Source organism: Mustela nigripes, chromosome 16, assembly GCF_022355385.1.
Source record: "Mustela nigripes isolate SB6536 chromosome 16, MUSNIG.SB6536, whole genome shotgun sequence".
NCBI classification, from domain to species: domain Eukaryota; kingdom Metazoa; phylum Chordata; class Mammalia; order Carnivora; family Mustelidae; genus Mustela; species Mustela nigripes.
In genome coordinates this window covers 2,088,744-2,103,887 of record NC_081572.1, presented here as the reverse complement: position 1 = coordinate 2,103,887, position 15,144 = coordinate 2,088,744, and the positions used below count along the sequence as shown (strand labels likewise).

Here is a 15,144-nt window from a genome sequence, read left to right as displayed (position 1 = left end):
CATTTGGCATCACAAGGGGCAGGACTACAGGTCACCCCCACCTGTGTGGTCCATGTTAAAATGATGTTTGAGACCAGTTTTCCTTCATATGTGGAACTGTTTTCTTTTCCTTGTTATGGTAGATAGAAAGTGGGATTCAAAATTTCATGTAAATAAGAGCAATTTCCATTGTGCAAAACACACATGGAAAAAAGACTGATCTATGACCCGTGTTTTCTTCTGAATGGTGATAACTGTTACTTTTTACTGTATGTTTCTTGGTTCTTTCCACGTTTCCCACAATTGGCATGAATTCAGTTTCTTTCAATAATCTCTCCACCCAACATGGAGCGTGAACTTGGGGCCCTGAGATCAAGAATTGCATACTCCCCCGACTGAGCCAGACAGGCACCCCTGTAAATTCATCTTTTTTTATCAGAGAAATGAATGAATGTGTTAGTGTAAGTAAACCATTTGCACTGGGGTCCACACAGACCCATACCGTTTCACGTGGCTGGTGCACAGAGGTGACGTCCCGCCAGATCTGCCAGAGGGTGAGGGCGGAAAGGAGCAACAGAGGACCGGGCACAGGGGAGCTCCGCTTCTGCTGCTGGAAGCTTACATCTGAACAGAAGTCTTTGCTGTAATCTCTCCCAGGGCTTCTATTTGGACCTGGGGTCCCCAGAAGCACACTTAGAATGTAAGGCCACACTGCTGTCCTCTATCCAGCAGTACCCCCACCTGGGGGCCTGGCAGCATGAACCCCCCTCACTGTTCTGTCCATGTGCCCCCATGTGTTAGCCAGGGCACTGGCCATTGGTCCTCACCAGACAGCCTGTTACATAAAGGGCAACACCATGAGATAGTGACCGAGAGGGCTAAGTGAGAGGGCAGTGGGCGAGGAAGGCCTCCCCTGCGGAAAGGACATGGGGAGGAGATGGAAGCAGATGGGGAGGGGGAACTTGCCCCATGGGGAGCAGAGACGGAGCCACAGGAAGAAGAGAAAGAAGGTTGCTCATACCGTGGCCTATTTCCCCTCCTGTTCCAACAGCATGACTCTGCCAGGAACTTGGAGTGGCTGAAAACTGTGAAGGAAAGTCACGGGTCGGTAGAACTTTCCTCCCTGTCATTGGCAACAGCCATCAATGACAAAGGCGTCTATGTGATCAGGGCCCCCAAGGATAGCCAGAAGGTGAGCCACCCTGAGTCCTGACACAGCTGTCAGTGGTGTGTTCAGGCTGCTGCAAGTTGGGGTGGGGGTGGGGTTCTTCCAGAAAAGTGACCTCTAAGCATGCACGGTTCCGTAGATCTCCCCAGATACAGTTCTACAGTTGCTTTTGCCCGAGAGCCATGGAGACCCTGAGGAGGTACGAGTCTACTCTTTGGAAGACCTCAAGGAGCTTTTGAATAAATTGATGCTGATGTCTGGGAAGAAAGATCACAGGAACGTTCAAGTAGAGGTATTTTCTAAGGTGAGGACTTGTGATGACGTTGGCACCAAGCAGATGAGCTCATCTTTGGGCAGAGGACTGTCACTGCCCAGTAGCCAGAGAAAGAAGGGTTTGACTTTGGATTAGTTGATAGGAAGCACTCTGCTTTAAATCCACGGAGCGGGGAGCCAGCATGTCTGCAGAATGAAGTCACCCCAATTCCTGACCCCAAGAAATGCCTGAGCTCCAACGGGCCCTTTGGTCGGTAGTCCCTTCTTAAGATGCACAGACCGAATTGTTCTTAATCCTCGACATCATAGAGGAGATAACTCCATGGATAGGTCTTAGAAGGAGACTCCTCTTCCTTCGTTTACTCTAGAAATCAGCAAGAACATGCAAAGACTTAAAGATTTAGCTAGTCATTCTTCATTGAAATTAAAAGTAACCATGTTGATAAAGGAATATCTCTGTACATAACTGGCTCTGGACTTTGTTACCGGTGTTTTCTTTCAAGGTCACTTGTACTTTATGATGACATCCTTTAGCCTTATCAGAGAGTCCTGTGGGAGGCTGATGATGTTAATCAGGAAATAAGGCCTCTGTGATTACCCCGTGTGCTCAAGGCCACATAGGGAACCAGTGGAAAGACATGAACCCAAGTACTTCAAGTTATATTTCTGTTTGGGTCATTCTGGACAATTATGTGACCTGACATGCTCTGTGATGTCTGCCTCCTGTCTGGTTCCGTGTGCTACAGGTGTTCTGCAACGTGCAGCGGCTTGTCCAGGCCTTCATAGACCTTTACTGTGCTGGCAACATGCTGTTCAGGGCCTGGGGTGCCGAGGTATACTGCTCCCCACAGCACAGTGTCTCCATTCGAATGGATTTCTGCTTGGAGCCCATAAGCCCTCTCAGGGGCAGTGGGCCGGTGGCCACGCTGTTGGAGGCCATCAGCAGAGAGATGGAGCATTTCCTGGATCACTGGAAGAGCTTCGTGGCAGAGAAGCGGACTAAGTACTTTTATCTCAACTACTACACTGCCGAGCAGCTGGTGTACCTAAGCACAGAGCTCAAGAGACAGACGCCCAGCGATGCTGCTGTCACCATGCTGTCCTTCATCAAAAGTGACTGCACCCCGACAGATGTTGCGAAGGCCCTCGAGGCGCCCAATGGAGACGCTGCCAGGCACCACGAGAGGACAGTAGTAGAGGAATTGCGGCGGATGCTCCTGCGCGAGTTCAGCCTGGTGGGCAAGCTGAGGGCCGTACTGGAGCAGTCCATGGCATGCATGAGTGCCTTCCTGCCTCACTCGCTGGACCTGGAGACCCTCGGCCGCTGTCTGGCCCACCTGGACTGGACGAGTGGACGTGCCGTGACGCGGTTCCTCCCCAACGGCCTGCACGTTGGCCAGCCCAACCTCCTCGTCTGTGGCCACTCTGAGGTGCTGTCGGCCGCACTGGCCATCTACATGCACACCCTGCATCAGCCACTGCCCACCTTTGACGAGGTACTGCTCTGCACTCCGGGAACCACGTTTGAGGAAGTGGCCCTGCTCCTGCGCCGCTGCCTCACTCCAGGCTCCCGGGGACAGGGTGTCTATAGCCTGCTGTATGTGGACCTGCTGAGCTATGAGGTGGCCTGCCAGGTGGAAGCGCTTTTCCTGACCCTGTGCTCACAGCCACATCGGGATGACTTCCAGCTGGTGATGATCTGTGACTCTGAGCGGGAGCATTGCCACCTGCCCTCGGCCTTCAGCCAGTACAAGGTCCTTGTCACACCTCAGAAGCCCCTCCAGGATATCCAGGCCTACCTGGCTCGGCATTTCCAGGTCCCCAGGCACTTGCCATCAGCTGCCGATGTGTTCCGGGACCGGATGTGTGTGGGGATTGTGGCCTCCAAGCGAGCGGGCGTTGGTAATGACAGTTCCTGGGGTGGATGTGCCCCTTGGGTCCCAGGGACCATTTGATGTTCAGTGTTCAATGATGTACAAATGGCACGGGTTCCGATGCCATATTTTCCCATTTATATCCATTAAGTACATTAGGATGACATTCCCTATTCAGCAGGGGCAACTCAGGCGGAGCCCTCTATAGGAGGAAACTGAGCCTCAGGGAGGTTTTGATTCTTGGAAGCTGTCAATCAGGGCCCATGCTGGAATGTGACACCCTTTCTCCCTGGGTTTCAGGCTCAGGTGAGTCCAGGGAGCCAAGTCACCTTCCTCTAAACAGGCTTCTCTAAAGCTCCCTCTCTTTTATTTTATTTTATTTTATTTTATTTTATTTTATTTATTTATTTATTTGACAGACAGAGATCACAAGTAGGCAGAGACAGACAGGAGGAAGCAGGCTTCCCGCTGAGCAGAGAGCCCAATGCGGGGCTCGATGCCAGGACCCTGAGATCACGACCTGAGCCAAAGTCAGAGGCTTAACCCACTGAGCCACCCAGGCGCCCTGCTCCCTCTCTTTTAAACTCTGTTGGCCACTTCAGGGTTGATGTGGATCTTGAGAGCAGAGAGAGGTGTGATTGCTTTGTCTTGAGAAGAAATAGATGCCCCTTGACTTCCCTTCTCTTGACTTTATCCCCTTAACAGCACAACCTTCTCTGCATGGAAAACCTTTGCCTCCCCTCCCCCAGACACGGGTGACACAGCCACTGTCCTTTGACTCAGATGGCCACCATCCATTCCAGGGGATGCCAAGGATCTTGAGCAGGCAGCAGCAGGAAAATTTGAGGATTCCAAAGTGTATTCTTTACCATGGTGTTACATTGTGTCAGTTCTAAATTTCGCACAGAGAAATGACTTGTAATAAATCTGGATTCTCTTGTTCCTGGTCCACAGCCCTGGCACCTGATTTCCATATTTTATTTTATTTCATTGTTTTAAGATTTTGTTTATTTGAGAGAGAGCATGGAGGGAGGAGCAGAGGGAGAGGGACAAACAGACTCAGTGCCGACCGAGGAGCCTGATATGAGGCTCCATCCCAAGACTCTGGGATTGTCACCTGAGCAGAAATCAAGAGTCAAGACGCTTAACCCACTGAGCAGCCCAGGAGCCCCCTAATTTCCATATTTTAATGTTACAGGAAAGTCTCTCTATGTCCGGAGATTACATGGCAAATTGAAAATGCAGCTCGGAGGCAAAAAAGTGCCCCTGAAAGTGATCCGACTAATCGACCGTGAGGTAGATGAGAATCAAGTGCTGCAGTCCCTCCTGCCTTTCCTGAAGGCTGAGTACCAGACAGGACCTGTGATCTTCCACTTCGACGTGACCTCTTCAGTAAGTGCCCCAGGATTTCAGTTGATTGGCCGTGTCAGGAAAGACTCAGTCCCCATGTCTCACACTTCCTGCTTCTTATATAAAGAATTTCCTCTTTCGGGGCGCCTGGGTGGCTCAGTGGGTTAAAGCCTCTGCCTTCAGCTCAGGTCATGATCTCAGGGTCCTGGGACCTTGTGTTGGGCTCTCTGCTCAGCAGGGAGCCTGCTCCCCCCACCCCATCTCTGTCTGCCTCTCTGCCTACTTGTGATCTCTCTCACTCTGTCAAATAAATAAATAAATCTTAAAAAAAAAAAAATTTCCTCTTTCTACATGATAGTCAGTGTCGCTGTGTCCAAGGACAGAGCACAATGGTCCTCAGGGTTGGGAGACTGCATTGTCCTTTGAGTGAGTGCTTATACACCCAAGCAATTCTGTCTCTAGGTGCAGACTGGGCTTTGGGCGTTCATTTTCAAACTCTTCATCTTACGGTACTTAATGGATATAAATGGGAAAATATGGCATCGGAACCCATGCCATTTGTACATCGTTGAAACCCTGGAAAGGTCGCCAGCGCTGCCCAGGACACCTTCAAGACGGGTATGTGCCACAGATCCTTTTTATGCCAGCACAAACCACTTCTGCCTTAGCGAAGCCACTTTACAAGTACTTTTTGATAATGTCTGGAATAAAAATACTCTTACTAGTTAGGAGTATTAGAGTTTGATTTGGGATTGATGCTGTTTGTCTGAGTAAACGCTAGAGGTGCTCAGAACCCAGTAAATCCATCTGCTGGGCACACACAGTCTGTCCCTAATGCCAGCTAAGATGGGAGGGAGGCTTTTGTCACATATACTTCTTAACAGAAGGGAACCTTGTGCACATATGCACACGCATGTGCTTGGTAGAGACTTTGTTTCAGGAGGTTGTGTGATAAGGACCTGACTGTGGAACTGGTAGCTCCCATGATGCCCCAGTGATAGACAGTAGCCTGAGCACAAAGGAGTCTGCAGAAACCACTTTATGGAAAGTGGGATCTCCGAAAGGTTCTATACATTGCATGTATACAGCCAGTGTGGATCACGTGGAGGGTTAAAATGCAGATTTCTTAGGAAACGTAGTCATAACCATTTTATTTGTGTCTCCCCTTTCTAGAGTACACATACCCCCCACTTCAGTTTTCTCGATATCTTCCCAAGAGTCACCTGCCAACCTCCCAAAGAAGTGATCAACATGGAGCTGAATCCCGAAGAGAACTACAGTGATCCAGGGATGGATCAGAAAGCATTCCGCAGTGAGACTTTCCAGAGGCCTTATCAGTATTTGAAACGGTTCCATGAGAAACAAAACCTAGACATGTTTCAGTACCAGAAAGGCTCTGTGGAAGGCACTCCTGGGGAATGCCTCCAGTATTTCCTGATTTACTGCGGGTTGATAAATCCATCCTGGGCAGAGCTAAGGAACTTTGCTGGGTTCCTGAATTATCAGCTCAGAGATTGTGAGGCCTCCCTCTTCTGCGACCCACGCTTGATTGGAGACACACTGCAAGGCTTCAAGAACTTTGTGGTCACCTTCATGATCTTCATGGCAAGAGATTTCGCCACACCGACACTTCATACATCCGATCAGAGCCCTGGGACGAACACAGTCACCATGGATGGGGTGCCCGAAGAAGACCTAGCCCCTTTCACTCTCCGGAAGAGGTGGGAGTCAGAGCCTCACCCGTACGTGTTCTTCAATGGTGACCACACATCCATGACATTCATGGGCTTCCACATTGAGCCCAATAGGAGTGGCGGCCTTGACGCCATCGACCTCTCCAGTGGGAGAGTGATCAAGAAAGATGTCATGGGGATGGAACTGTACCGGGGGCTATTGCTTCAGAGGGTGCCCTTCAATGTTGACTTTGATAAGCTTCCGAGACTTGAGAAACTTGCAAAGCTCTGCCTGGTGTTGGGGATCCAGTGGCTCATGGACCCTGATGAAACCTATGAGCTCACAATGGACAATATGCTGAAGATCCTTGCCATCGAGATGCGGTTCCGGTGTGGGATCCCTGTCATCATCATGGGAGAGACTGGCTGCGGGAAGACCAGGCTCATTAAATTCCTCAGTGACCTGCGACGTGCGGGCACCAAAGCTGAAACCATGAAGCTGGTCAAGGTCCACGGAGGAACCACTGCAGAGATGATCTACTCCAAAGTGCGGGAGGCAGAGAAACTTGCTATGTACAATAAGGACCAACATCAGCTAGACACGATCTTGTTCTTCGATGAAGCCAATACGACAGAAGCCATAAGCTGTATCAAGGAAGTCCTATGTGATCGTACAGTGGGCGGCCAGCCCCTAGCCAAAGACTCGGGCCTGCATATCATAGCGGCCTGCAACCCTTACCGGAAGCACTCACAGGAGATGATCTGCCGCTTGGAGTCGGCCGGTTTGGGATACAGGGTCAGTGCAGAGGACACGGTGGAGAAGCTCGGCTCCATCCCCCTGAGGCAGCTGGTGTACCGAGTGCACGCTCTGCCGCCTAGCCTGATCCCGCTGGTGTGGGATTTCGGACAGCTGAACAACACTGCCGAAAAGCTCTACATCCTGCAGATTGTGCAGAGGCTGGTGGAGGCCATCAGCTTAGATGAAAGCGAGACTCGCGTGATCACAGAAGTGCTCTCTGCCTCTCAGGCCTTCATGAGGACGAGAGTGAACGAGTGCAGCTTTGTCAGCCTCAGGGATGTGGAGCGCTGTGTCAAAGTGTTCAGATGGTTTTACGACCACAGTGTGATGCTCCTGTCAAAGCTGGAGTCCTTTCTCCAAGAGTCCAACGTGGAGAGAGATCCTGTCCTCTGGTCCCTGGTGCTGGCCCTCGGGGTGTGCTATCATGCCTCTTTAGAAGAGAAGGAATCGTACTGGAGAGCCATTTGCAGTCTCTTTCCAGAACCATATAACGACAGCAAGATTGTTCTGGAGGAGATCGCTCAAACACAGAGTCTTTTTCTAAATGGTGTGTCTTTAAGGAAAACCATCGCTAGGAACTTGGCTTTGAAGGAGAATGTCTTCATGATGGTTATCTGCATTGAGCTGAAGATTCCCCTCTTCCTGGTGGGGAAGCCCGGCAGCTCCAAATCTCTTGCCAAGACCATTGTGGCAGATGCCATGCAAGGCCCGGCAGCTCACTCGGACCTCTTCCGGAACCTGAAGCAGGTCCATCTGGTATCATTCCAGTGCAGCCCACACTCTACTCCTCAAGGCATCATAAGCACCTTCAGGCAGTGTGCCCGCTTCCAGCAGGGAAAGGACCTAGAGCAGTACGTTTCTGTGGTGGTGTTGGATGAGGTTGGACTGGCAGAAGATTCACCTAAAATGCCCTTGAAGACTCTGCACCCCCTGTTGGAATATGGGTGCATTGAAGACGATCCTGCCCCCCACAAAAAGGTTGGCTTCATAGGCATCTCCAATTGGGCCCTGGACCCTGCCAAGATGAACCGGGGTATTTTTGTGTCCCGTGGCAGTCCCAACAAGAAGGAGCTCATAGAGAGCGCCAAGGGGATTTGCTCCTCAGAGCCCCTCGTTCAACAAAGAGTCCAAGGCTACTTTGCACCCTTTGCCAGAGCCTATGAAACAGTGTGTGAGAAGCAAGACAAGGAATTCTTTGGGCTCCGTGACTACTATAGCCTCATCAAAATGGTCTTTGCCAAGGCAAAATCTTCTAATAATGCACCCTCCCCGCGGGATATTGCACAGGCTGTCCTTCGGAACTTCAGTGGCAAAGATGACATCCACGCTCTGGACATTTTTACAGCCAGTTTGCCTGAGGCAAAGTGTTCAGAAGAAGTCAGCACCATGCAGCTGATCCGGGAGAACATGTATAGTGACCTTCAGAAGGCGTCGGGCAAGGAGCTAGACGGCTCAGAGTCCCGCTACCTGCTTGTGCTGACCAGAAACTACGCGGCCCTGCAGGTCCTGCAGCAGACATTCTTCAAGGAGGACCGGCAGCCAGAGATCATTTTTGGTTCCAGCTTTCCCAGGGACCAGGAGTACACCCAGGTCTGCAGAAATATCAACCGAGTAAAGATCTGCATGGAAACAGGCAAGATGGTGGTGCTGCTCAACCTGCAGAGCCTGTACGAGAGCCTCTACGACGCACTCAATCAGTACTACGTCTACCTCGGAGGCCAGAAGTACGTGGACCTTGGTCTGGGGACCCATCGGGTCAAATGTCGGGTTCACCCAGACTTCCGCTTGATAGTCATTGAAGAGAAAGACGTTGTCTACAAACATTTTCCCATCCCTCTCATTAACCGGCTGGAGAAACACTATCTGGATATCAACACTGTTTTGGAAAGATGGCAGAAAAACATCGTGGAGGAGCTCAAGAGCTGGGTGGAGAGATTTGCAGATGTGAAACCGGACCCATTTGTAGCCGAACACAAGTACAGCCCTTCTGAAGTCTTCATTGGCTACCACCCGGACGCGTGTGCCTCTGTGGTGCTCCAGGTCACCGAGAGGCTGGGGCCCAGGATTTTGACTGATGAACTGTACCAGAAGGTGTCTGAGGAGGCCAAATTGATTCTGCTGGGTTGTGCCACGCCAGACGCCGTGATTCGGCTGGGAGCTACCTCCCTGGGCCTGTTTGCCGCACAGTCCCTGTCTCGAGAATACTACCACAGGCAGCAGCATAACTGCTTTGCAGACTTCCTTCAGGCCCAGCTTCGCATAGTGGATCTGGGGCACCGTGTCACCTTTACAGAGGTGATGATAATTTTATCTTTGTTTTCTTTCCAAGGCCTTGCATCCCTAGTTTCTAGAATTCAGGATTCTTTTCTAGTCGGTGTACAGGATTTAGAAATTGACGTGTTTGGACTTTAGTTTCTCTCTGTTAAGTGCAAAGAAACCCAGACGCTCACAAAAATTCAGTCAGAGCAGGTTTGGAGGGCCAGTTTCTGTGCAAAGCTCTGTGTCCAGCTCTGTGTAACATTGTGTCCAGTGCCCACTTCAACTAACAAAGTGAATGCGTCAGCACCATTCTTGGCCTTGGTCCGCATACAGTGTAAGACTTATGAACGTGTGCCGTTGGCATCATACCACAGGGCTATCTGTAGGGGCAGAATGGAGAAATGCACATCAGGGTATGAGGTCAGAGGACCCTCCAGCCAACTGTGAAATGCGGCTGAGGAAGTGTTATGGGTAGAGGTCTCTACTGGAGCAAAGGTGTCAAGGTGCAGGAAAGAAGTGCCATCTGTGCAGGAAACCAGGAACTGGCTGCTGTTTAGTGTGGAGCTTGAGGGTGCAGGGGCCAAGAGTTGGGGATGACATGGCCCTGCAGAGCCTTCATGGAGGGTCCTCTTCGTGGTGCTGATGAGGTGGGTCTGCTGTCGAGAGGGCAGAGAGAGAGAGGAATGCATATGGAGATGTGTCCGGTTGCCTGGGAGAGGAGAAGGCCTGATAAAAGACTATCATAGGAAGGACAGGTAGGGAGGCTGCTGAATCAGTTCAAAGTAGAGCCGCTGCTGGACGGAGCTGGGAGATAGCACGTGAACTGGCAGAGCTACTGACTGATGCCATCTGGGGGCTCTGGAAGACGAAGGGGTCTAGGGACTTCCAAGTCATCCAAGGAAGACTTCCTGCATCTTCCTTGGATGACTGGAGGTTTGGTTAATTACAAACCAGGAATGAGCAACAAATATTGGTGGTAAATTCCATTCGGGACAGACTCTGCTGCCTCTGGGATTCAGGCAGACTCGTCTGTCATGCAGGTGGACATGGGAATCAGAAGCTCAGTGGCAGGGCCGTCCTGGAGTTGGGGGTTCCGGAGCTGTGATAGCTGCATGCCCATAAGGAGTGTTTTGGTTTGCTCTGTGTGGGGACTGGGGGGTGGTGATCCAGGGTTACAGGAGAATTGGTCATAACTTGGGGGCAGAAAGGGCCCCAGCTAGCTGCACTCCATCCGGAAGTATACAGAAGACTAGGGTGGGAGGAATGGCCTTTGTGTTGAGCCCTAAGGGGTCCTCCGAACTTCTCGGAGGGGCCGAACAGGAAGAGACACTGGAGTCCAAGGAGATTTGAAGGCACCTGGTGATAGGTTGAGTCTTCGCTCCATTACCCCTGGATCCCGTAGGTTCTGTATGCCTCACCACTGCCTCATTTTTCAAAACTCCTCTGGGTTTGGATGCTTTTCTTCTATCTGTGTACCAACTGCACAGTGATGCTGAGCCTATAGGAGACATTTGCTCAGCAGCCTCCTGTTTCTAAACCAGCAAACCCACAGCCTCCCTTGAATTCTAGCCAATAACTGGCATTTCCTGACTTTGCAGATCACCACTTTCTCCAGGCTGCTCACCAGCCATGACTGTGAAATTTTGGAATCAGAAGTGACGGACGGAGCTCTGAGGTCCACGATCCTGTTCCTGCAGCAGTTTGATACCGAGAGCTCATTCCTCGGAAAAGTGCAGTGAGGCTCCCCCTTCCCTCCCCGTCCCTCCCCTCAGCTCCGACGGCTTTCTGCTTCACGTGCCTGACTGCAGGGGCCACCAGCGCCATTGCCAGCCCTGGTTAGCGAACACCGAGGACACGTGATGGAGAAGAACGGTGTCCCGTTCTCCCTGTGTCCCGTTTGTCTGTCCTGCCTTCTGCGTAGGCATCCTTCTCAGAAGCCAGCGCCTTTTGTCTCATTAGGGAAGCATGTACTGGGATTTATGTGCTCTCCACTGGCTTCTCTGTCCACATAGAGGGGGACCCCACCTGAGTGATTCCCACCAATAAATTCCTTCATATTTCCCATCACCCCAGGAGTTTTATCACCCGTTGTTTAGGACGGGCAATTTCTTTTTCCTTTCAGAAACTGCTTAACTAACGCAGCCAGATGCAAAATCCTTATTATTCAAACAGATTTTGAGGATGGAGTCCGCAGTGCTCAGCTCATCGCTTCAGCTAAGTAAGTTTTTGTTGTTTTTCTCAGAAACTACCCAGAAAGCCCAAATTTCCTTCAGGAGTTCCTAAAGAGTTTCTTCCTTGAAAACAGTATAATATTAGAATACACAAGGAAACAAAAATAGAACGGCTCTCGCTTTTCATTCCCCAAAGATATGGGCTAGAGAAAAGACTAAAACAAGCCAAAAGTGGTAAAATGCCAAGAGGTATAAATAATAGATTATTAGCCGGATATAAAAGACTATCCTCGGAACACATTGTCTGCAGACGTGTCTCAGTAGTTATTACAGTTAAGTAATGCCACTTGAATATACCGCAAGTTCAAGAGCCATCAGTATGTAAAAGCTTCCGTTTGTATTTATTGGGCATTTTTATGGTATTAGTATATCAGAACTCAGGTACTGTGTTCTCTTACTACTTTAGTTAGGGGAAAGTGATTTCTGGGCCTTTGAAGGCTTTGGAAGCCGTATTCCATAGCATGTTTGTGGGTTCACAGAATCTGTATCTCAGGATAGAAAGCCCAGCCCACCTCACCCTGAGCAGCCTCAGAGCAGGCCCATCGACGGTTGTAGGACACAACTCCTGGTCCATAGGGACATGGCACTTCAAAGCAGAGGGACACGGGAGTGGGGAAGAAAATGTTCCTGGTGATACAGAGCTTGCCCTCTTCTCAGGAGAGGAAGCAGTGGGCACGAGGTTATGAAACTTACCTAGGGCGCCTGGGTGGCTCAGTCGGCGAAGTGTCTGCCTTGCACTCAGGTCATGATCTCGGGGTTGTGGGATCAAGTCCTGCATCGGGCTCCCTGGGCTCGGTGGGGAGCCTGCTATTCCCTCTTCCTCTGCTGCTCCCCCTGCTTATGGTCAGTCTCTCTCTCTGCCAAATAAATAAAGTCTTAAAAAAAAAAATTTAAAGCTAAAAAGACACAGGGTCAAATGCGACCACAGATAGGACACTCTTCAGCCACTTCACGACTTTGGTTTTGTTTATTTGCTTGTTCTTTGTTTTGTTTTTTGAGTTGTTTTGTCTTTGTTTGTTTTGAAATAGGTATTCTTCCATAAATGAAATCAACAAGCTACAAGACAATAAGGACCGCATCTTGGTCTATTTTATCACCAAACTGTCCCGTATGGGAAGTGGAACATCCTACGTGGGATTCCATGGAGGTGGGATGAAAAATGTTACTGAAAATGCTTATTTAGATCACGTCTGAGTTTTTCCTAGTTTGGTCCCTGGTGTACAAGTCTGGAATTAGAACATTGATGTTAGTCTCATTTTGGATTCGATGAGATTTCTTACCAGTGGTTACCGCAGGAAACACTTGTGTCTGGACTTGCTGCCCCAGCCTCTGACTGCCCCTCATAGACCGGTAGATCGCCATTTGCTTAGCCTCTGTGGGGCCTCACCTTGCGTAACACGGACGACCCAGAAGATCCTCCCAGCTGGCACTGTTTCAGAAGCACTGCCACTTTATGCCTGTTTCTGGAGGGAGCGAAATAGTATCTTAAACCTCTTTCTGTCTCCCTCATTCTTCTGAGGATTAAACCAACTAATGTTAAAATTGGCATTTAAGAAATTGACAAATAACGGCTTGGGGGACGGGAAGCAAGTCTTGCCAGTTTCCCACACTCTCTACCAACTGTGATGCAGCAAGTATGATACAAAATGGACAATAGTCAAGAACCTTCAGTTATCTTTTACAAAAAGGCAGTTCTCTTCGTTCTTAGGACCAGTGTTCATGTTTTGGTCATCGGCATAGATGCAGGGACAGGTGGTTTCTGTGTGGGTTCCAGGCTTTGGGCGTCAGGTACAAATCATTGAGCAGAGTGTATTGAAACGTCAGGACCTGTGGTGTGTCCCTGCTTGTGGCTGACAAGAGGACACTAGGAAAGGCATGGGGAGACTCTAGATGGCTTTTACCCCCCACAGGACTGTGGCAGTCTGTGCACATTGACGATCTCCGGAAGTCCACAGTCATGGTTTCAGATGTGACTAAGTTGCAGGATGTGACCATCAGCCAGCTCTTTAAGCCAGAAGAGAACCCTGAGTGTAAGTCGGCAAAAAGCCTTTGGGGATGTAGGTAGGACAGCAGGAGTGGTGGCCAGGGGTGCAGAGGTGCGGGGAGCTGCACTGCTGTCCCGTGAGGGCCAGGCTGTGCCCTTGTGCCCATGGCGCCTGCCCCTGGTGGGGACAAGTCCACAGGCAACACCTGCTCCTTCCCAGGACCAGGCACTGGTCAGGAGTCCCACATGGCAAAGCAGGTCTTCATGGACGCAGCAGGCTGTGAAGCCGGGGGTGGGGGGCAGGGGGAGTCTCTGCCATGTGTCACACTCTGGTCACTGGGGCCACATGTCAGCTATGCTATGGATGTGGATGGGAACCATGGATGGGAACAAGTGTTGCCGCTGGTGGACCGCACAGACGGGGCTGCTTAGAGGCAGCCTGTATGGTCCGCAGCCTCTCCTGTGGGGCCTGCAGTGGGGCGAGGGCCCGGGAGGCCTGTGGGGAGAGTCTGTGTGCCACTCCCGTCCCCAGCGGCTTCACTATGCTGCTTCTGCAGCGGAGACGAGATACGGGGCTGGAGACAGCCAGGAGGAGGCAGAGGAAACCCAGGCTGCCAGGTCAAGAGAGACAGCAGAGGCAGGCTTGGAAACAGAAGGCTCTGAGACACTGGGCGGCACATGTGCTAAGCGAGGCAGGCGTGAGGTAAGTTCTGGCTCTTTGTTCTTGGGCCTCTCAGAAGGCCAGGCTATCCCGCAGGTAGCCTCCTTCTGCTCCCCTCTGGAGTCGAGGCCCACAACCAGGGCAGGGTTCCCCATGGCGGAGTCCCCCCGCAGTGGCCCTCAGGGGATGGGGGTGGTGTGGGGCCAGGAGACCTTACCATCCCCGCCGCCCGCACGCAGATCCTGGACACCAGCAGCCTGCTGCAGAGCTGCATCCAGGGCGCCGTGGGCATGCTCAGGGACCCGCAGGAGGGCTGCCCACGCGGCATGCGGAGAGTGGAGATTCTTCTCCAGCTGTTGAACGAGGACGACGTGGAGAAAGGTACAGGGTCCCGGGCCACCCACCGGCAGGCCCCCCTCAGGAGTGCCTGTGTGACACACCCAGGACATGGCCCCTCTGCCCTTCCGCAGCTGCTTTCCTGCAGGCATGCAAGGCGCGCCTCCACGCCCTCCTCCAGCAGGGGCAGGAAGGGAATTGCTTCAACACGAAGGAGTGGGTGTCGAGGGAAGCCTTGAATCAGGACGCTCTCCAGGAGGCAGGCACATTCAGGTACCGGACGAAGGGCATCCGGGAGCCGTGACGCGATGGTGGGGCAGGAGCGCCCTGGCCGTGATCTGCTTGGCCACCCATTTCTTCCTAGAGCTCCGAGCAGTTCAGAGTGGTCATGTGTTTTCTCCGAAAGATGCAGGGTGGTCTGGGTGGTGGTACATTGGATTTGCTAGACTCTTCTCTGCTTTTCCGCACGCTTACATTCTGTCCTCACAACAAGAACACCTGCTCTCGCGGGATGTAAACACTGGCCGTCGTGGCCGCCCATGGAGGCAGCTGCAGTT

At 51.4% G+C, this 15,144-nt stretch overlaps 1 protein-coding gene across 3 annotated transcripts in view; it reads left to right on the top strand.

The window, feature by feature from the left end:
* RNF213 (ring finger protein 213) overlaps window positions 1–15,144 on the top strand; it is a 106,945-nt gene that overhangs the window by 55,753 nt on the left and 36,048 nt on the right. For all 3 annotated transcript variants that reach the window (XM_059379882.1, XM_059379884.1, XM_059379881.1), the window contains 13 exons: window positions 1,031–1,171; window positions 1,287–1,451; window positions 2,167–3,322; window positions 4,493–4,686; window positions 5,107–5,262; window positions 5,818–9,411; window positions 10,974–11,110; window positions 11,498–11,593; window positions 12,635–12,753; window positions 13,517–13,636; window positions 14,148–14,293; window positions 14,491–14,632; window positions 14,722–14,860. In XM_059379882.1, the coding sequence (XP_059235865.1) occupies window positions 1,031–1,171; window positions 1,287–1,451; window positions 2,167–3,322; window positions 4,493–4,686; window positions 5,107–5,262; window positions 5,818–9,411; window positions 10,974–11,110; window positions 11,498–11,593; window positions 12,635–12,753; window positions 13,517–13,636; window positions 14,148–14,293; window positions 14,491–14,632; window positions 14,722–14,860 (6,305 nt within the window). The remainder of the gene's footprint in view (window positions 1–1,030; window positions 1,172–1,286; window positions 1,452–2,166; window positions 3,323–4,492; window positions 4,687–5,106; window positions 5,263–5,817; window positions 9,412–10,973; window positions 11,111–11,497; window positions 11,594–12,634; window positions 12,754–13,516; window positions 13,637–14,147; window positions 14,294–14,490; window positions 14,633–14,721; window positions 14,861–15,144) is intronic.